Here is a 23,618-nt window from a genome sequence, read left to right on the forward strand (position 1 = left end):
ACGTTTTGTTCTTTTCCACTGCAGCTCCAGAACTTAACTAAAACATGTGATCAGGCCAGCACAGTGCAGTGCAGATCAACTTCAGTTTGATTTAGTTCAGTAGAAATGAGACAGTGCATCACTAGAAGTTCATCTAGCTGCTCTGCTTAGGTCAGCACCATGACAGTGGCCGTACTCTGTTGTTGTCCCTGACTGTTCAGATCAGCTCAGTTCAGCCCACTTCATTCTTTAGCTTTGTGTAGTTTAGTTCAGCTGTTTTTGGCTCAGCTTAGCCCCATTTCAGTATTACACAGACAAAGAACTACAGTTCATTACCTCACATGCACCATGGAAAGAATCTCTACTTGTTTTCAAATGCGGCCGGTCCATTTGACTGCATGAGCTGAGATCTTAATGGTAAATCTTACTGTGTTATTCTTATTTGGATGGAAAGGACAGAATACTGTCAACAACTCAACTCAACTGTTGTACATGCAAAGACAACCTGGTCCCGATGGGAAGGGGGCTGCGGGTTGACAGTTGCAGATAAGAGTGTCAGAGAGCTGATTTCATCTTGAAATCCCTTTAAACATCCAATGTTTGATACAGTAGTCTCAATCCACACACACACACACACACACACACACAAGGTGAAGATTCCTACCTCCGTCCTGGGTAAAAAGTCAGGGTCGGCTTCAATCCTGGCAATGATCTCACACAGGATGATGCTGTATGCAAACACATCCACCTATGGAGAAAAGAGGGAAGAAGCATGTTAGCGCCGTCCTGTATATTAGCTCTGACCAGGCTAGAACAGTTTAGGATTCAACCGATATAGCTATTTGAAGGCTGATACAGATAACGATTTTTGGATTGAAGCTGCCAATAATTTGTGCCGATATTCAGTATCTTTAACACTGACAATTTTCATGCCTAAAATGTCAAAGAAAATTCCAAGTATTTAGTGTTTCTCCTTGAATACTATTCTTCTCAAGGTGGAAAGGCCTCTGAAACAGCATTTAGACCATCATGGGACACTGCATCATATCCCTCATATCAGAGGTGGACCACACTGACATCCGATCTGATATCCGATTTCTAATAAAAGGCCTATATTGGAAAACTGATAAATTGTTCTAACCCTAGTACACATCTGAGGTTATACCCAGTCTTGGCATGAGCAGAGAATGAAAGAGTCATAATTTAGCATGGGAGTCAGTTGTACTACAGTTGGTGTTCACTTCAGCTGGGCAAAGACCAGTGACCAAGGTGACCTAGGTTGACCTTCTCATCGTAGAGCTCTCCTCTCAGCACTTCACATAATGAGAAGAAATGGGAATGTATAGCCACACAATAGAAGAGCAGCAGATCCACACAACTCCAAAGCCCCGCCCTTAATACTCTTGTCGAAAAGACGCAGACGTAAACCTCAGAAACGCAAAGCCAAAGCGTTTCTGAGGTTTACGCCATCTACTGTTTACGCAAAAAATGATGACTTGCGAATTAAATGGCAATCTGAGACAGACTGAAGCAATGAACATATCAAATTTAATTGCATTGGTTCATATCAAAATTTTCGAGTGGAGTTTTTTGACACTCTCTCTTGGTTTCTTAAATTTGGGTTATATATGGTTGCCACCCGTGCCTACCAGTGGATCTGTTGTTCAGGCGAAACATGAACAAGGAAGCTCAGACCCCAAAAGGCTATGCAGAGAGATGGGCCAAGACAACGACTGAAGCCTAACGGATTGCGTCGGAGAACTCCGCTACAGGGAAGAAGTACTATTATATGACCAGCATAGGAACCTGGTGACAGGGTGCTTGACTGCTTGTACGTAACCTAGGTGTCATGCTTTCTGCCTGCCCTTGTGTTTTCCTTGTGTTTCTTTGTGTTCCCTGCCCCCCTTGTGTCTCTGCCTCCTGGTCTGTCTCTGATGATGATCAAACAAACTCAATCAGAAGTTCCACTCGTAATAAACGGCCACCAACACAATTCACTTACAGTAGGCCAACCTTCACTTCAGCCACATCCTTCAGTTTACACTGTAGAAGTTTTTGGAGCACCATTCATGCCACTTTGGGGTATACAACCATACCACCCATCACCTTATTCTGTCCCACCAGCATATTACATTCCACCATCAGACTTGACACACCCTTACACCTTAGCAGCACCTTACACCATGCCGGTTTACACATGGTGAGAGTCTATGAAGGGTAAAAGTCTTTTGAATGTTGTTAAATGCTGAATAGTTTGAGGAATGGTGTGGGAACGAGTTAAGAGGTAGCCTAAATGTCAGGAGCCACTTTATTTTTGTTGGGGAGTGTGTGACACACACAAATGTATGGTCACATTTTATGTTTGAAATGAGTGATGTATTTTTATTTGTGTGAACCAGATTTCATGATATGCTGTATGGCTTTAATTTAAGCTTCCTAATTGCACCACCAGGGGGAGCTTTGGGTAAACAGGAGCGCTAGTTTGTAGAGTTGTGCCAGGCTTCCGTTCTTTAGACAGAGAAGAGCCTGCTTGAAGAATACAACTAACGTCTCCTGTCTCTGCTTTTTCCTGTTTTAAACAACAACTCATCCGGTGCACGGAATGTAATGATTACATATCTAACTTTATTATTATGAAGTTTGATGTTGAATGGGTTGGTAGAAATACATGTTTAGTGAAGTAGGAAACGGAGAATTTTCTCGTTGTCTATAATGGACGCATGCTAGCCTTTGAGTGAAAGTAGGCCTGTGAGAAAATGGCGATCGCGCTGTCAGTATTTTTCTTTGTCATTTTTATGGCTCCTTGACACTTTTATTTTAAGGAAATGGTTAAAATTAAGTTCTAACATTACACGCAAGTGGAAAATGTAAGGTACAGATGTTGAAGACTAAGTTATTTGAATGTTTACATGTTACCAGATTAATTCACTGTAGCCACGTTCAGAAGGGTGAGTTGTGGTTGTACTATTACTGAATTTAGAATGTGAATTTACTAAATGCTACATACGGTACTTACCTGTTATATTTGCCATAGCAGTTTTCCTGTTACTGTGTTTAGTTGTTTTTGTTTTAGATCAGTAGGCAGCTTCATTTATACTTTTAAAAGTAAAGATATCCTGATAATTTCAGTGCCTACAAAAGGATAGTGACTGAATATGGTTTAGCTACCACAGGGAATTTAAACCACCAACCTTATATTAGTGATTAATTTTCATAGATTCATAGTAACTACAAAAGATTTGTTAATTCAGATGCGTGAGACTGGAGAATTCATAGTTTTGTATGTGAATATGGAATTCAAGAGATGTTATGGAAATCCATTTTTGTATTTTTGTGAAAGATTATTTTGATAAAAAAAAAAAGGAAAGAAAAGAGAAACAAAATGGGTTAGATGAGAAAACGAAATGTTTAATAGAGACAGAGAAGAGCCTGCTTGAAGAATACAACTAACGTCTGCTGTCTCTGCTTTTTCCTGTTTTAAACAGGAGTAATTACCTGTTCACGGGTATCTCATGCCTGGGACCCCAGAAATTTGGAGGCACCGCTGGGATCAGCGTCCGACGGCTGTTGGTCCTGATCCTTTAACCTACGAACCAAAGGCAGACGTCACATGACCAGCATGGTGGAGCAGCAGGTGTGCGACTGAGGCAGCCAAGGTGACCATAGAGAGTGAAGGGGATCCTGGCTGGAAGAGTGCAGCCCTACTGGCTTGAAGGTGACTGGAACTGTGAAACATGGTCGACGAAGAGAAGAACGACATGGATGACAGTGAAAGAAAAAGACTGACTTGGAAGATAAAGAAGAATCTTCACACGCTGACAGCAGATGAACTCTTTCAAGTCGTCGAGTGCATTACACCGGTACCGAATCTTGATTCTTCTAGTGTAACTAAGGGTGATGAGGAGAGTTGTTTTGATTACATATGTACTTATTTACATTGTGAAGCACTGCTTGATTTAGAGGACCAGGGACTTTCTCAGTTACTGTATTTGAGAGATACTATTAATAATCCAAGGCATGCTTCGCATCACTAAACCAGGACAGTTTAAGGACATGCTCATTAATAAAGATGACCTAACCGTCGCCGAGCTCAAAAGCTTCATGCATTCACATTTGGGTGAAAAGAGCAGCAGCGAGTTATTTCAGTTATTTCTTTCTCTCTCTCTGTGGCCTATGTATTATCCAAAATTGTACAGAGTTTTGAAACTAAAGAAAATCGTTTTGTTGTTCTATTTTGTTGTCAAAAACATTTATTTAACATTTTCATTTCCAAGTTCCATTCTAAGTAGCTACTCTATTATATCAAAGCGATGAGGAAATTATAGGCCTACTACTTATTACAATAAAACTCTACAGTAGGCCCCCTACCTTTCTATTTGTTATTCCAGCTCAGCATTAACTTGATTCGTGGACATTAAAGGGCGATCTTCTTAAACATTTTGCATAATTATTAACAATTAGTTAGGGAGATTTCGTGACTCACCACCGTGTTTTAAGTGGCAGTCTCGTCGGGCATTTATTTTGAAAAGAAAATGTGCTTCGACGACAGAACCGGAAATGATATTGTGGCCAGCTTCACAGAACTCCCCGCCTTCTCTCCTTTTCAACGTTGTGAACTACTTCTGATTGCGCAACGCAAGACCCGCCTTACTGGGATGACTGACAGGTGGACGCCTGTGACAATGTTAATGCAGTCCTCTCGAAATGCATTTGCAATTGCATTTTGCCAGGGAATCAGCGCAGTGGCGAGTGTATTAAATGGCAAAGACAGGAGGCGCTGTTTCGCTTTTTACATTTGGATAACCATTTGCATTTTGCCACCTTTACAGCATAATATTGTCTTTGATAATGAAATGTAAAACACTCTATTAGAGAGTGCAAAACCATATAAGGTAAATGACATATCAATTATAATTTTGACACCATTATTGCATAATCACATGAAACATATCTATGCAGTTCAAGAAATACATTTTAATTTTCCAATTTGCATCATCATTTAAATAAAGCTAAAAATAAAGCGTGCAAATCTCTGTTTAAATGAAATGTCAATACTAGTATAGGAAATGTCAAATGCAAATTACATTATTGAATTTGAATTTTTATTTTGAGCCAAAAACTGCACATACAAGTGACAAATTAAAATTACAGTGTAGAATTACATGGCCATTTTACATATTACATTTCCATTTGAATTATGCATGCGATACGCTTCCATAGAAATCAGTTTGTATTGATGGAAATGTCACTGCATGTGTGGAAGGAAGGGAGCTGTCTGTGGTGCTGAAACAGTCATTGGTGAAGAGTAACACCTCTAATAACTTTGACAAGAGAGATATCAGGCATCAGAACGTGTGTTTGCCAAAAAAACAGAGCTGATTTCCACTTTCTGTAGCTCATTATTTGTATTTTATTTATTTTTTTATTCAACAGGGACAGTGGACATTAAAAACTTGCAAGAATATTTCCCCTGTGGCAAGATGCAAAAAGGCACTTACTGTAGGTTAGGCTACAGTACAACTACATCTAAAGCAGTGGTTCTCAAACTGGGGGTCGGGACCATCCACAGGGTCACAAGATAATGTTATTTTAGGATTTATCATTTTTGCTTTTTTCTTGTGAAATATTGAATAGTTTTCAGCCTCTTGGCCTCCTTTGAAATAACCTTTAAAGGGAAAATCACTATTTGGCTGAACTGTTCACCACTCTGCATACAGTATGCTTGCCTTTACAGCTGCGTCACCAGAAGGCATTGCTTCATTTTAAGGGGTTGTGGATCAAAAAGGTTGAGAACAACTGACAACTCATCTTTCACTATAGGGTGTGTGAGATGCCCTTTCCTCCCCATTCAGGCTGCCATGCTAATCCTCCCCGGTGATTCCCAGCAGACAGGTTTCAGCCAAGGCCCTGATCACAGCGTAGGGGTCGCAGTTGGCAGCGGGACGTCTGTCCTCCAGGTACCCACGGCCCTTCCGGCTGACGTGGCCAGGTATGCGGACGCTAACGTTGCGTTGGGCCGTGGCTGCAGAGAAGTCAAAGAAGCTGGAGGTACAGCGCTGACTGGTGAGGCGTCTCTGGTTGTCCTTGCCGCCGTGCGGGTCGTACACACGCAGGTGCTGAGAGTGACGCTTGCTCAGCCTTCGGATGGCCTCCTCAATGTGCCTGTGGTTTCCCAGGGAATAGACTGGATTTAGGCAGTTATTTTTTAAGTGGCTCAGGAGGAGCGTGTGATATGTGAATTTGGACTGTTTTGAGGGTTTTGTGTGTGTGTGGGTGTGTTCCTGTACTTCTATCCTTGTGAGAATCAGTTTGAGTCCTCAAAACCTTTAGCTGGAGGACATTTTGGGCAGTCCTCACTCAAGGGGCTAGTTTAGAGTTAGGACTTGGGTTTAGGGTTAAGGTTTGAATTAAGATTAGGTTTGAATTAGGGTTAGGTAAGGGTTAATATGTAGTGAAGAGGGGTTAGGACTAGGGGCTAAGGAAAGAATGTAGTCAATGGAAAGACCTCACAAGTAGGCCGATAGGAAGACAAACAGGTTAGGGTTAGTGCGTCAGCCATCGGGCTGACACATGTACACTTCACTTACTGAAGTCCCCCTTCGCTCCTCATCTCCTCGGTGCTGAAGTTGGCATGACAGCCTGACGTGCCACGGGCCGTCGCAATTGGTTTGGGATCCAAGGTGGCAACAACTCCAAAGTCTTCACACACACGCTGCAGAATATAGCGTGCCACCCACAGATGGTCCCCTATTTCAATCCCCTCACACGGGCCGACCTGGAACTCCCACTAAACAGGTAAAGACATCGGTCACAGAGAGCAGAGACAGTAGAAATCAGGTGATTATCTAGACTTGTTTGGTCCTGTGTTTAACTCCCTGACCTGCTCCAACCCACACAAACACACATTCACTTTGGCACTTGATTCCGTTAGAGCTCCACTACCAGCATTGCGTCGCATTGCCATCACCGTTGCGCCAGCGTGACGTTCTCCTTGCTCCACAGAGCGCGTTGACTTTTGAATGGATTCACCAGAAAACAATCAATTCAACTTTATTTCAATGAGGGAGAACGCGTGCATCAGCCATCGAGAATTGAACCTCAGTGATTTTTTCGCTTGGACGCAGCCATCGGACGCAACGCGGACGCAACGCAACGCGGACGCAACGCAATGCGGACGCAACGTGAGCAGTGGAGCATCTTTCAGTGCTGGTAAAGGAATCATTCCTTCCATGGCTGACAGCTGATGGCTGTAGTGGGGCAGGGCCCTTAGGCTCCATTCAAATTCTGTGAACTCAAACCCTTAAGTATTTGCATGTTCTTTTCCATTCAGGTTTGGAGGTTAATGTCCTCTGGGCACCAAATCAGTAAATCATATCTCATTAGACAGTGTGCATACCAGGGAGGGCTTTCCCTCTGGATTGGTGCCACAGATCTTCACACCAGCGTAGAGGCAGGCGTTGCAGTGACTGGTACATATGTCCCTGCCATACATTCTGTTAGTTGGCTCGCTGCAATACCCTGGGGGCAAAACCACCGGGAAAACCAGTTTGCAATGTAAAAATCATCGTAAGAATTTGCAGTTTGCAACTGTGAATATCAAAAAAGAAATTTGAAGTAACATAAAACAGATGACATATTTCTCTCATATCACTCTCAGTCCAAAACCCACACATAGATTTATCATCAGACCCTGAGTTGCTGAGGATTCCTGTGGAGGCCAACCGAAAAGCTGCCCGTCCAAACCAAACAGTCTGTATTCCTGCTCCAGTCCAAACCAGGGATGAAACTGTCTCACCTGCTCCATGACTTTAGCACACTGTGAACGCTGATTAGTTTCTGTGTGCAAAAAGAAATTCAGCACAACATCACACTCTGGGCCCAAATAACCAGAGAAAATATTACACAGACGATGCAAAACGATACAAAGGCCATGAATATAATAAGGACGATCAAGAAAGGACCAAGAAAGGGCCACAGTGTATCAAGCAAGACATACAACCGAGAACCATGTTATATACAATATATAACACCCTTTTATATGAAATTCAGCGACATGGTTGTAAGACAATTTGTTTAGACAATCTAACAGTAAAGTACTTTCTAAAGTACTCACTATTTTTTCAAAATAGCTCATCTTGTCATCATCATGTTTCTGGGTGAGCCATTTGGACTTGATTTATTGGTTAATAGACAAACCCATAAATCACAGGCTAAAATCTAAATTATTATGCAATTTGTTGTGACACTAATCCACAAATCTTTATAAAGTACATTTGTAACAACAGTAAATCCAATTGACTCTACACTTGCTAGATATTTTCATATGAAAATAATGTGTAACTAAGATGGGGATAAACAGATACATTTTCTAGCACTCTTCCCAAAAGTAATTGCCAAATCTGGAGTACATAAAACAAACCTGTAGAACAATTCTGACTAAAACCCCTATAGCATCCTGAAACTACTTCTATGTCCTGCAGCTCAAAGTGTATTGGCAGACATAGTTAAAAGCTGTAATATGTTACCCGTGGGCACGCAGTTGCTGTCAAGCACTTCACACAGCACCAGTTTATTAGGGTCGAGGTTGAAAGGGTCTCGAAACATTCTGACCGGGACCAAAAGGACTTCGTTCACTCTCCCGTCTCTCAACCAGGAAGCGTCCCACTCTGGGATATCTATCAGGGGTGCACATTGTCAAAAGAAATGGTCACATGAAACAGGCAGATATATATAATTCATACACAGTACGATACAATGGTACAAATGAACAAAGCCACCTTCCCAATTTAAACATTTTAAAAATGAATAGGTGCAGGAGCTATATGATTTGTTGTACTGGCATGGAGAGCCCAATCTGCTTTACCTTTAACTCCACTTGGTTCTGTGTCCAGAATCTTGGTTTTGCATTGTAGGTATTCTCCAGTAATATCAATCCAAATGTAAGTCACCAGGCACACGGAGCCTTTGGCAAGAGACAGATAGTGTTGCCTGGCTGCCTTGTTAAAACCGGGTCTTTCTGATAGAACAGACATGATGGTAGGGGTGTAACAATTCACCTATTCACATCGATGACCGATCTAAATATTTAAGATACGGCTACATCGATTCAAACAGCTTGTATCTGTCAAAAGTTGAGAGCAAATCGCGACTGAATCGATGCGGGCTACTGAATTAATTTAGTTTCGCACGGTGTGTTTCTCTCTCTTCCTATCTAGGCTTGTGTGTCTCTGCCTGCTGCCTGTCAGCAAAACACATAATGCACAATTCAATACTCTTAAATTAAGCAGGGAGGCGGCTTCTCCCCTCCCTGATGCCTGTCAGTCTGTGAGCAGGGAGGCGGCTCCTCCCCTCCCTCATGCCTGTCAGTCTGTGAGCAGGGAGGCGGCTCGTCTCCTCCCTCCTGTCTGTCAGTCTGTGAGCAGGGAACCGGCTCCTCCCCTCCCTCCTGTCTGTCAGTCTGTGAGCAGGGAGGCGGCTCCTCTCCTCCCTCCTGTCTGTCAGTCTGTGAGCAGGGAAGAGGCTCCTCTCCTCCTCAGGCAGATAAAAACTTTTTCCCTCGTTGTCGAACGGAGAACGCAAAATATCAGAGAATGTCAAACAACAGAGAAAAACTCTGTGATGCATCACCAAACGTCTATAAACCCCAAGTGTGCCCACTTAAATAAGAAAAGCCACTGGACAACAGTGTGGCAGTATGAGGCAGTAGGAGAAAGTGTCGCCTACCTGCTTCACACTATGTAACACTGCAGCAATGCATTATCAGTAAACACTGTGGCCAGTTTGAAAGTATTATGTTGAGTTGACTGATTTTCACATTTTTTTACTATCAACAACAAATTAGATTCCAAGTAGGATGTTATCAGGTCATTTAAAGGACCCATTCAGTGTAAATCTTTCTCTGCTGTAACTGGATTCTGTTGATTTAAGTCTGCCTACTAGATTGCAACCAGTGTCAAAGGATGTAGAATTAAAATGGAACCTTTTCCATGATATTGAATCACATCTTATCATATCGCATTCATATCGTATCTAGAGGCTACTAAACAAAAATGAAATACACAACAGAAACAATTATATATGCTTAGAATCGCCACAGAGACATTATTTAAAGCTGGGGTAGGCAACTTTGGAGAAAAGAGCAAGACAGAGGTAGAATTTGAACATACACAGCCTTTCTGCTCCCTCCCTCTGCCCCGTAACCCCTCCCACTCGTTCGTAACGCCTCCCCCCCAAAGGAGCCTCATGCGCGTTCATGAGTTCGCCTGTCAACTGAACTGAGCTACTGATCGATGTGTGATTCCCAGGTAAGAAGAAACGCTGGTATTAAAAAAAACAAACATTGAGCATTTACATGTTACTCACAGATATATGCCACGCTGTATATTATCTCAGAAATGAGTGTAATTGTGCTTGGTAAGCTAAAGACGTTTGAGAAATGAATAAAGTTTCCTCGTAGGCGGTATATCAGCCAAGTAGGTTAGCGAGCTAACGTTAGCTAGATTACGATAGCATTACCTATATAGGAAATGTGAAGGTACGTCACACCTGTTTGTTTGTGTTGTCTGTCATGGAGATGGAAGGAGATGGAGAAGGGAAAAGAAAAAGAAGAGGGACCCTACCGGGAGAAATTGAATGTCAATGCCAAACAACGTTATTTGGACAAACTAACAGCGATAAACAACATCGATCCATATGACTTGGCAGCCCAAGACTGGATTACAGACCCCAATGCACTACCTCCACTCATACCTGGACATTGTAAACTATCTTGTTTTTGGACTGAGTGCATACACTTTGCGTGAGTTTAAAAGTTACAAATCCCTAGAAGCTCATGAACAGTTTTGCAGTCGCTGGGTGCAAGATCTGTTAATTCACAAGCCGGCAAACTGCGAGAGCACAGTCATACTCACAAAGGTAAGGTGGCACTCCTCTTTTTGGCCCAATTATTAAACCAAACAAAATAAAAAACTTTCAAAAACATTCAGCTATGTGATTATTTTATTGAGTCATAGGCAGTGGGTTTGATCAGTCGCATTATTAATAAAAAAGATTTGCTACAATCTTGGACCTTGTTAAAAAACGTGGGTTTTTCTACTTGCAGTGGGCAGATATGTTTAGTATTTGGTTATGTCGAGTAGATATGGATTACAGGTTAGTCCTACAGTGTGTGCATAAAAAGAAGATCCTTTAGGTTTGTATGCAGGGTCCCTGCTGTTACTCATCTCTAATTCATTCATAATTAATAATAATAATTATAATTATAATTCATACATGATTTGTCATTGATTACATTTCTGTTGTGCAACATGTCATGCACTCCCAGCGCCACAGCGAGGTTCCTCTGAAGGCTTGGGTTATCATCAGCTCCACTGGTGAAGTTTCCTCAGCCCACTGTACATGCATGGCTGATGTTGTAGAGACATGCACTCACGTTGGGGCCCTGCTTTTCAAAGTGGAAGCAACTATCCGGTGCAGGGAAATGACGACCGTCACAGACAAACCAGCATACTGGATCCTACCAAGTAATGTGAACAAAGTGCATGCTTCGGTGGGCCATAAGATTGATTACACTTCTGCTGCTGCCACACGGAAATCACTGAACTGTCTTCTGGATGGTGAGACTGACAACAGGCCTGGCTTGAGGACTTGTGCCAGTAAGATCACTACACCATCACCTACACATTCGGATCTAACACAATTTTACGCTGATCTCCATAAAGCAGGTGGCAAATCTGCTATACTGAGTGTGCTGCCACATTACTGTTCAGAGTCCCTGTGCAGCCTGTCACAAATCTGAAATCCCTTCTCTGCCTACGTGACACCAGGTTTGATGGATGTAATTTGTCAATTTTGGAACAGCACTGCCAGGCACTAAAAAAACAAGCTGATATTTCAGAGGATCAGGCTGAACAGATTGAAAAGAGGACACGGAAACAGCAGAAATCGTCATTTTGGTTTGCTGCTCGAGCAGGCAGGATCACCGCCTCTAATATGCACACTGTTTATGCTACTGATCTCAGGTCACCAGCTCTGTCAACTGTCAAAAAAGTTTGCTATCCTAAGGACAGCAAATGTACCACAGCTGATGTCACTTGGGGCATAACACATGAAGAAAAGGCAAGGAAGACCTATATCGAAAAAACCAAGGAACAACACAACAGCCAAGAGGTTGCAACATGTGGGTTTTTCAAAAACCCGGCTTTCCCTCAAGTGGGAGCATCACCAGATGGCACAGTGAGGTGCAATTGCTGTGGGAAAGGTTGTGTTGAAATTAAGTGTCCTTCCAAGTACAGAAACAACTCCATTTAAGAGGCACTTTTGGCCAAAGACAGCAACTTCTGCCATGAGCGATGCCATGGAGAGGTACAATTGAAACAAGGTCACCAATATTACACACAAGTCCAAACACAAATATTTGTGACAGACAGTAATTACTGCAATTTTGTGGTTTGGACACAAAGACTGTGTTGTTCTGCGCATAGAACCAAACCCTGAGTTTTGGAGGGCACGCCTACAGAAGGCACAACAATTTTTCATGGCGGTGTCCCTCCCAGAGCTCATTGCACAACACTTCACTCAAACAGTCTCTCGAGCATCAGTGAGCAACAAAACTTTGCCTCTAAGAGAAATACAGCAAAATGATGTAAGGAAGGCCAGTAACAGAGTTAAAAAGCAGTGTACAAAGAAACAGAAAACACTATGGTGTCTGTGTCATGGACCTGAAGAGAAAGGTGACATGGTGGCATGCGAAAATGAAAACTGTAGAGTCCAGTGGTTTCATCTCGAATGTGTCGGACTTGAGGATGCCCCTGCAGCAGACGATGTCTGGTTTTGTCCCTCTTGTTCAAAGTAAATGTGCTATTAAAACTGACATTACATGAGCTGTTACTTAAGAGTTATTTTACATGTTATTGCATAACAATGTTATAAACATTAGACGTGAAGTGTGATTTCAAAGTTATTTATGTGTAGTTCCTCAGGTTAAAGTTTTGGGCTTGTGACCAAAGGCGTCTAAACGCCAGCATTTAAACACAAGAAATCTGATCCAGCATCACTGATCTGACTTTTAAATATGTAATTTTTTAATATATTTTATTTTATTATTTTATTTTATATTTATTTATTTATCTATTTATTTTGCTAATTTTCAGTTTTGGGTTTTTTTTGCTTATTTTCTGGTAATTTTCTTGAAAATGTATTTTTTATTATTATTATTTTGCATTAATTCATTATTATTATGTAATTATTACATTATATTACATTATTATTATTTATTACATCATTATTATTATTTTTTTAATGATGTTATGGTAATTTTTTGCTCATTTGCTCATCAGGTGAATTTGCTCATGTTTAAAAGGGTTAAAGGCTGCATTACAGCCTGACCTGAGCTGACCTGTGATTTCAAAGTTATTTATGTGTAGTTCCTCAGGTTAAAGTTTTTAAGCTTGACTTAAAGTCAAGCTTAAGTTATGGTCAATAAGCAAGTTGTGTGATCTCACAAAGGATCTTTGTGGAAGCACTCTGTACTTAAATAAACAGAGGACAGTCGTTTAAAGTCTTTATTATAGCCTTATATAAAAAGTTGCTTCACAAACAATAGAAACAAGGCATGTAAAAAAAATGTAAACAAGAGCCTTAACAAAGCAATCTGTGAGCAATCTGTTCATTGAAAACACTAAAAATAAATTTATTTTGACTCATGTAGCATGGCTTTATCGTCTTGTAATTCCATATTGTCTGCATAACCATGAATTCAACAACAGCAATTATTATCCTACTAGTCAAATTGCCTTTTAAAACTGGGGGGGGGGGGCGGGGGGATTCTCAGGGAGATACAATTACATGACCTCTGCTTTGTTCAACCTCTGAGATTATGACTAGTGTAGCTGAGGGTCAACAACACAGGTAATGGAACTACTATCATGGACAGAGCTACAACAGTACATTTTTTCTAACAGTGTCCATTTACGGTGTCCCCTGCAGTTGGTCACAGTATGGTGTGTGGTCACAGATTTTATTCCTGCATAATTTCAATATTTTCATTGCATCGAAAATACACCTGTTCTCATCTATCATACACTGTGAAATGTAAACATAGGTGTGTGTGTGTGTGTGTGTGTGTGTTAAATTGGGAAAACTGACCAATGTAAAACCACAACAAATGCACAGGGCTGCAGCGTACTTTTTAGCAATCGCTGCACAACACTTGGACACACGTTTCTCAGAGCACAGCAAACTGCAACAACTTTGTCTAAGAATGTCACATTCTCACCCTCACATGGCAGAACCATATTGACTGGAATTTTTGAAGACAGTATTTTGTATTTGTTGCGTACAAGACCGATAATTCTCTCCACGTGGATTCAGAGATGTGCAATGCATCTTGTTTCCGCATCCAACTGATGCCGACCCTTTGTGAATGCTGGTATCTTGACTTCAGCACACATCATTCCCACACTCTCCTTTATGTCGAAACCTTGATCTGCCAATACTATGTCACCTGGCAGTAGTTTGTCTAGAAAACCACTGTTCTCTGTTATTCGTTTGTCACTAGTGCGCCCACCCCACCCTTTGGAGATGAAAGAAATAACTCCTTGTGGAGTAATGCCGATGAGGTATTTCAGTGTGTGACTGTGTTTGTAGTTTGAAAATGTTTGTGCCCTTGCCTGTAGATTGGATGGTCTTTCTATAAAAACTTCAAAGCCACAAGTCCACAATGGCAGCGACACGATTTTCAAATGTCTCCACAAACTGGTGCGGCATACTGACCCATAAACTCTCTCTGTCTGGCCAATGCACCAGTGGAGACAAGCGTGAGTACAAAACACTCACTGTGTCCTGAAATGCTTGATTTCTAGGCATGATTTCATCATGCCTAGATTTGCAGAGCACACATTCCTCTACACTCTGGTCATCAGGATTTTGTGCCGTGTCCGCTTCCAGTTGTGTCCTCTCCTCCGCTTCTTGTGCCACCTCCTCCTCTTCTTCTTGTGCTTTCTCCTCCGCTTCCCGTGGAACCCTCTCGTCTGCTTCCCGTCGAACCCTCTCGTCCGCTTCCCGTGGAACCCTCTCGTCCGCTTCCTGTTGAACCTTCTCCTCCACTTCCTCTCCTGCCCTGTCCCCAGTCTTCTCATGTTTTAAGTGTCTCCTTAACTGACATGCAAACCTCTCTTTGTGTGCCACTTTCACTTCATGGCCCAAAAGCAAAGATGGCATCCAGTCAGGATGGGTGTCCAGCATTTCATATGCTGGTTGTCCTGTAAATACAGCAATTTTGTAGGTTATACACAATGATGCAAATCTTAATATCATTTCAACAACATCTCATGCTGACAGAAGAACTAAATGAAATGGCCTGGCAGGACAGACAATAATAAGTAGCCTAAGTAATAAATACGTTGCATCCCTGAGCATTTGTTGTGGTTTTATATTTGCCTGTTTTTCTGATTTCAACCATTGCTCCACACACTCACACAAACACACACACACACACACACACACACTTATATTTAAAACTCACAGACCATCATAAGAAAGATAATGAGAGCAGGTGTATTTTTTAAGAAATATAAAAAATGAAAATGAAAATATTGTACAATTTAGGTCAAAGTTAGAGACCAGAGAACTCACCCGACTGAAAATGCAGAGAACACACATTCATTGATGCAGGAATGTTAATGTCTTTCCTTCTTACTGCAGCTACCCACACCATCCGGCGTCTTCTCGTCACCTCCTCAACCTGCTTCCCTTCGTGTTTTTTCCACATAGGAAAGGCGAAAAAACGTATTCCGTTGTCCAGTTTTCTCCCTGAACGATCGTCTGACCTACTATGGCAGTTCTTGATACAGCAGCTCTGACCTACCATGGCGACGTTTTTCAGAATCACGACAGAAAATCAAAACAGCCTCCAACTCATGAACAGAAAAGCAGCGGGATCCTCACAACATGGCGCGTAAACAAAATTATGTCAGTTACCCAAAATTCAACACGGCGTGACATCAACTTCACATTCCCTATAAACAATTAAACTAGCCGTAAATATTTCCAAAGCCAAATAGCCACGAATATCATAAAGTAACAACTTTTCTCATTATTAGAGCTACCAAGAAGAGAGCATTGGCTCTGATGATGACTACACTCCAGTGCCAAGTACATCAGGTGGTCATATTGGACGGACCAGGGGACGGGGAAGAAGGCGAAGTAGCGGAGGTCCTGCTAGAGGCAGGCAGTCAACCAACAGCCTGAGCTGTGCCTGTCACGGGACCCAAGCCTCATCTTCCTCATCTGCTCCTCTGCCAGACCCTCGTGTCCCACAACAACCTGGTTGGTGCGTCTGCAGGAGATGCCCACAGATCTGGAGAAGACGTGCTGTGGCCAACTACCGGACTCTTGTGTCTCCATGCTACCACACATACATGCTTACATTTTGCGCCTCGCCAGGAGGATATGGGGTGACATCCGGGCCATTGTCGACCTTCCTAACCCAGGGGAAGACAACAATTTTGATATACAGCCTATAGACAATTTGTTGTGTGGCAGTATGGAACACTTGGACATAGACACAGGCTTGTGATTCCCAGTTGCTGCGCCTGGAGAATCCGTGATAAGTATCCTGATCCACATGGACAATATGTAGGTTTTGTTTACAGTTGGGTGTAATTACAATACGTGCTGTTCTGCACTACTACTATAGAGTAGTATAGAAGAACACTGCACTGCAATTTGGTTTATTCATTTCACTGCAATTAGGATTGCTTTCTTACTGCATTTGCACATTTTTGTATTGATGTTTGGTTTTACTTGTAATAAATGAGGACATTTATATCTGCCTTTCATTCACAGCATAAACCACACACAATACTCCCAACGTGATTTCAGTAAATCTAATTATGCATGAAAGATGACACTTCAGGACATTTGGTATAGGATCTTATTTTATTCCAAAATAACACTATACAAAACCGAAATTGGGGAGATTTTCTTAAAGAAAAAACAGTGAATTTGTCATACTAAAAAAATGAAATTCTGAATAATGAATTTTGCATGAATTTGAGTGTGCAAAGATAGACAGAAGGTGTGGCCTCCAAAGCTGGGTTAGTGTTCAGTAGGGTCAGGTAGGACTGGCTGTGCAGACGGCCTCCATCTTGTGCAGGAAGAATGTTGTATGGTGGTGGACCTTGCCCTTTTGAAAGAATATCACAATTACATATCTGACAGCAGCATTTCACTGAGAGGGTTTTGATCTCTGAAATGTGAACTTATTCATGGAAACCCTATAACAATCAAAAGCATGACTAAAATTGTTACTGTGTTAAAAAAAAATAATGGTATGACATCAAATTACAGAAAAAGTACAAACATGGGCACTAACACATGTAAGCATAGTTTCCAAAGCTATGTAAGAAGCCATGCAATGCAGTGGTAGGGCTAGCAAAGCTTAGCCTGCCAGCAAGTTCTGCTCACCTGTCAGAGAGTCTCTGAAGGGAAGGGAAGGGAAGCAGGAGGCGCAGCCATGGTCTGCAATCCAAGTTTCCGGGGAGTGGATGTTATTAGGCGATCAGCGATCTTTCACGTAACTGCAAAAAACATGTAGCTTGTTCAAAAAAATAATAATTTAAAGCATCGTAACGGCAGTTGTGTTACTGTAACCTAAATTGGTTTCCTTGAAATTACAACTGTGCTAGTGAGCTAGATCTATATCGCTACCTAGACACAGGATGGCGTTAGCATCCCCTCTATATGAATGATCGCCGTATCGAAGGCATTATTCATGTAGAGGCCAGATTTGGAGTTTCCAGTAACGACTACCATGCAAAACAGTATAAAGCATCAGGCTGTACTGTTATAACTGTAACGGCAGGAACCTACAGACAGCAACATTCACCAGCTACCTCCTCTAGCTTCAGGCTAAGTAAATGTAGCATTGGAATCTCAGCAGTTTCCCTCACCGCTATCGTTTAGACCCACGACAGCTCAAGAAGGCTCAAATGTGTATTCTAACATCTTGGAACCCCCTCCTTTACGTACTCACAACGTAGCTACTCAAACCCGCTTCCAACCGGTAACGTTACATATTGGTTTGTCTTTGCTTTTGCTTCTAACCGGCTATGGTGCTAGCTCTCCTAGCTTTGTCTCTACCAGCAGGCTACTACATCGACTAGCTGTTACGTAACTAGCACAGCTGCTTACCTATTACAACGTACTGTTTACATTATTAAAAATGGAGCACAGTCACTCAAAATAAAAGCGCAAACCAATGCTACTGTACTGATGTACAAACGTCCTACCGGGCTACTTACACAAAGTCACACCACAAGATAAAATAGCTGGATAATATAGCAAAATAACATAACTAGTTACCTGTCCAGAAGAATTCAGTAAGCTGGGCGTCTGTCTTCAAAACTTTCTCTGCTATCGTTGAACTTGTACATTAGCACGTCAGCTTTTAGCTCACCACTCCAGTTGCAGAAATTGCCGATGCCACCCATTTAGTGTTTTGTCTCTTTCATGGTTCCCTCAGCACCAGAAGACTTTTTTTTTATCTCATAACTCTGTGTTCCCCTCTCCTGGAGCACACCACTCTATTTCACCACACCCATCCATTTTATACAGAGATCATTAGTGAGAAAAATATAGGTCTAGTAAAGAAATATAGTATAAAATGAAAATAAATTAGGTAAAAGTAAATAATATAGAAACAGCCTAATAAACCTTAAACTCTCAAGTTAAAAAGTTGCAGTGAGTCCTGCAGGTGACATGGTGGAGTGGCGTTTTCCTTCTCAAGACGCATTTAGCGTTCTAGGACTGGTCAGGAGCAGTCGTTACCTATGATCAGTTCAGTTTGTCTGTCCTGTTCACATGCTGAATAATATTAGATCAGCTCTGGTCACATTTTGTTCTTTTCCACTGCAGCTCCAGAACTAAGCATTGTTGTGTATTTACAGCCTAAGTTTGTCCCTTTTGAGATACTGTTACGCCCCCTTGTGTTACGTGCATACATCATTGTAATCCTCAGTCCTGAGTTTAAACTAAATACATGCCCACATGCAATTGTCCCTGGTCTCATGTTTCCTCACTATTAGTTGTAATACCAAAATAGCAGAATGAGTATACAACAAGCATGTGATCAGGCCAGCACAGTGCAGTGCAGATCAACTTCAGTTTGATTTAGTTCAGTAGAAATGAGACATGAGTGCATCACTAGTAATTCATCGAACTGCTCTGCTTCGGTCCTCACCATGACAGTCCCATCCCTGCTGCTGTTCCCACCTGGACGTGAATTACGACTGTGTGTGTGTGTGTGTGTGTGTGTGTGTGTGTGTGTGTATGTGTGTGCGTGCGGCTGCTTTTCTCTCCTCTCTCTCAGATTCCAGTGCAGTGTTTCTACCTGGCAGTGGACGGGTGCTGCCCTGGCTCTTTGGTCGTCGGTGCCGGCCTCACTCCCATCCCTGCTGCTGTTCCCACCTGGACGTTGAATTACGATTGCTGCCCTTGTTTCTTAACCTGACGCACCAGATGGTTTGTTACACATGAAACATCTGGGAAGTTGTCCTTGGAAACTGTTTGGAAAAGGGCAGGCACTTTCAAAAAATACTTCGCAGGTGATTGGATGAACCATCTGTCTATCACCGTCTATCACAGGCTAACTTCAACCAATCAGATCAACGAACCATATAAACAAACTCTTGCCGAAGCCGGTCGGGAGACGAGCGAATCCAGCTGCCTCGCAAGGAAACTTGTTTCTATGAATTTAGCGCTGATCTCGCCCCCCTTCTCATCGCCGCATGCTGCCTCTCTCTCTTTTTCTTCTGTTTTCTCACACATGCACACACACGAATACACATGCACACATATACACACACAAAACAAAATTGACATTTTCTAGATATGAGAAATTCTCTCTCTCTCTCTCTCTCTCACACACACACACATACACGCACACAGAGAAATCCTTGTCTTTCAGTTATTCCATCAGTGTAATGCATTGATTCTTTAGGCATTGTTGCTGTGACACAAACCTGGGATCAAACCCACTGCAAATCAATTATATGAATATCCAGAGAGGCTGCATATGACTGTGTAAAACCAAACTAATTTGTAGTTCACTAAAGTTTCCACTAGGTGGGGTAACACACTGCATTTCAACAAAATGAAATACATCTTGTGTTTCCCTCCAACACAACATGCAACATTAGTAACATGTTTCTATATGTGATCCTATGAACACATGTTTGTACTGGTAAAAGTTATATAAATTGTACTCAATCTAGACACAATTTTCCTACATCTATAGATCATACATCATGTGGAGGCAAATTCAGGTCAGTCAGGGTGAGATGCTTCACTCCTGTGTAGCTGTGTGTGCACCATCAAAATTTGCTACAAATCATGTCTGTCCCTCATTGAGCAGTATATAATTCAGGAAATGAAATTCAAGTTGCATTACTGTGAAAATTGTATTTCAGCTATGACTCTTCATGTCTTTGTTGCGATCCTCCCACAATCCTCTTCTCAGATTCAGACAAAGAACTACACATCATTACCTCACATGCACCATGGACAGAATCTCTACTTGTTTTCAAATGCGGCCGGTCCATTTGATTGCATGAGCTGAGATCTAACTGGTAAATCTTACTGTGTTATTCTTATTTGGATGGAAAGGACAGAATACTGTCAACAACTCAACGTCCTGTTGTACATGCAAAGACAACCTGGTCCTGATGGGAAGGGGGCTGCGGGTTGACAGTTGCAGATAAGAGTGTCAGAGAGCTGATTTCATCTTGAAATCCCTTTAAACATCCAATGTTTGATACATCAGTCTCAATCCACACACACAAGGTGCGGATTCCTACCTGTCCTGGGTAAGAAGACTCTTGTCGAAAAAACGCAACGACGTAAACCTCAGAAACGCAAAGCCAAAGCGTTTCTGAGGTTTACGCCATCTGCTGTTCACACCAAAAATGATGACTTGCAAATTAAATGGCAATCTGAGACAGACTGAATCAATGAACATATCAAATTGAATTGCATTGGTTCAAATCAAAATTTTCAACTGGAGTTTTTTGACGCTCTCTCTTGGTTTCTTAAATTTGGGTTATATATGGTTGCCACCCGTGCCTACCAGTGGATCTGTTGTTCAGGCTAAACATGAACAAGGACATTCAGACCTCAAAAGGCTATGCAGAGAGATGGGCCAAGACAATGTCTGAAGCCTGGCATCGGAGAACTCTAAACAGTCCAGCGCTAGAGGGAAGAAGTACTGTGACCAGCATTCTAGAGGTGTCATCTTGAAACCTGGCGACAGGGTGCTTGACTGCTTGTACATAACCTGGGATAACCAATACGAGCCTCTCTACTTCTCCTGTTCACACAGAGGAAGCTAACCGGGAGGGATCGAGAAGGCTGTCACTCAATCATTGATCTGACCAATAGAAGAGCAGCAGATCCACACAACTACAAAGCCTCGCCCCTAATACTTTTGTCCAAAAAAAAACCCAGACATTTAAACCTCAGAAAAGCAAAGCCAAAGCTCAGGAATGCCGTCATGCTTCAGCACCATCTGCTGTTCAAACCAAAAATTATGACTTTGCATGAGGAATAAATGGCAATCTGAGACAGACTGAAGCAATGAACATATTGCTCCATAAGTTCAAAGTTCATCACAACAATAGAGAAGTAATATTATGTATGTATGTGTTATGTATTATCTACTTGTAAATTGTGATTTGCAAGTAGATGGTGTGTGGGAGCCTTATATACTTAAAGAGTAACTAAACTCCAAACCCAAATCTTTGCTGAAGCCTGATGCCTAATGGTGAAAAGTAGGGTACTGCACTGCTCATCTGTTATTGGCTGGTCTTTGTGCCAGGTGATGTCACCACCTGTTGTACTCTATGGAAGGTGACATCACCTGGCACAAACACCAGCCAATAGCAGATGAGCAGTGCAGTACCCTACTTTTCACCATTAGGTGTCAGGCTTCACTAAAGATTTGGGTGGGGTTTAGTTACTCTTTATATAATGAAATCATGACATCTAGTGGCGAACAGTAGATCCATATCTTAACATAAAAATTGGATAAAGCTGTCTGTGGCTTGAACCGCTTGAGCTAACGACACAGTTCAAACTCTAAAATGTTCAGCATGTTCGGGAATAGTGCGCTATTACTTTTCTAAGCATTCTGATGTTTACTTTTTGTGCAATTTACATTTAAACATGATATTTTTCCCCATAGAAATGAATGGAGACTCTTCAGCCTGCTAGAGTGGTGATGTCATTTTGAAACTGTGGTAGCTCCCACATATTTCACCCTACATATACATATTACACATCAAACTGTTCTGCTACTTTGTGTGCCACTCAAAATGCCAATATCTAGGTCATATCGTATATATATCATATATATATCATTTATAGTTTTTGAGTTACGAACATTTGTTTAACACTAGTGCAAAACTGTGTGTTACAGGACTTTTCTCCTGTTTCAGCAGCTGTTTCCTGAACAGATTTTTAAACTGCCACTATTCCCACAATTTTTACACCACATACATATATTTTACATCAAACTGTTCACACATCTTCTCTCTCTCACAATGTAGGCTAAATGTCTAAGTGATAGCGTTTATAGTTTTTGAGTTAGGAACATTTGTTCAACACTAGTGCTCTGCAGTAATTTTGCCTGTATTCAGCAGCTTTTTCATTTTGCACATACAATATTTGTTTGTTGTTATCTGTAATAGTTCCCACAATTTTCACACTGCATACACATATTACACATCAAAATGTTCACATACTTCTTCTCTCTCACACAATGCAAATATCTAAGTGATGGAATATGTAGTTTTTGAGCTGTTTGTTTGTTCAACAGTAGTGCAATAGTATTTGTGTTGATTTTCAACAGATTGTTTCATTTTAACTGTAGTCATTTCCACAAATTTAACACTGCATAGACATGTCACACACCAAAATTATCTACTACTTCTTCTGTCTCTGACAATGTAAATATCTAAGTGATAGCATCTGTAGCTTTTGAGCTATGGACGTTTGTTTTAGTAGGTTAGTGAAAAGGTCTGCAGTGCAACAGATTGTGGGTTCAAATCCTGTGTGCAACTACAGTAACAGTTACTTCTGCAAATTATGCTGACAGTACTACTACTGCAACTTACAAGTTCTACTGTTACTAATACTGCTGCCATTTTAAACTATTAATTCAACTACTGCAAATAGGTTGATAAATTGATAATGTGATACGTTCAACATATTTTGATCAATCTTTATAAATACAAATGATGTCTGGACTCTCAAGATCATATCTGCAAAGCCATGTTTAAATTGATTAATGTAGTGCATTAATACAGTTAAAATATTCTTTCTAAAGGCTTGAAATATGTTGCACAGTCTCACACAGTGCATTGTTCCACCTAGTGGACTCTGTAGCCTAGTGGTTAGTGAAGAAGTCTGCAATGCAAGCGATTGTGGCTTCAAATACTGAGGATAACATTGTTTCCTCACACCACCAAGCTTGAGGTTTGGTTATGTTTGCAGTAGATGGTTATAAATCAGTTAGCAGAGAATAGTATTGCAGGTTATTTTTCACAAAATTATATTCTTCGACATTAGACCAACAAATATCTCTA

At 41.4% G+C, this 23,618-nt stretch overlaps 1 protein-coding gene and 1 pseudogene across 1 annotated transcript; both read right to left on the minus strand.

Moving 5' to 3' along the window:
- Window positions 1–5,095: 5,095 nt before the first annotated feature.
- LOC139645472 (glutamine synthetase-like) lies at window positions 5,096–9,226 on the minus strand. Its single transcript, XM_071521192.1, has 6 exons — window positions 8,843–9,226; window positions 8,505–8,654; window positions 7,669–7,815; window positions 7,376–7,497; window positions 6,567–6,766; window positions 5,096–6,141 (listed from the first exon to the last, which is right to left on the minus strand). Exons 1-6 carry the CDS (start codon window positions 9,009–9,011, stop codon window positions 5,841–5,843), a joined length of 1,089 nt encoding a protein of 362 aa, XP_071377293.1. The 5' UTR covers window positions 9,012–9,226; the 3' UTR covers window positions 5,096–5,840.
- A 2,318-nt stretch (window positions 9,227–11,544) lies between these two features.
- Window positions 11,545–16,383, minus strand: LOC139645476 (uncharacterized; annotated as a pseudogene).
- Window positions 16,384–23,618: the final 7,235 nt, after the last annotated feature.

This window comes from Centroberyx affinis, unplaced genomic scaffold (genome assembly GCF_046629955.1).
Source record: "Centroberyx affinis isolate AG114_WGS23_722 - 3 ecotype Tasmania unplaced genomic scaffold, CSIRO-AGI_Caff_v1 ptg000868l_1, whole genome shotgun sequence".
Classification (NCBI taxonomy): domain Eukaryota; kingdom Metazoa; phylum Chordata; class Actinopteri; order Beryciformes; family Berycidae; genus Centroberyx; species Centroberyx affinis.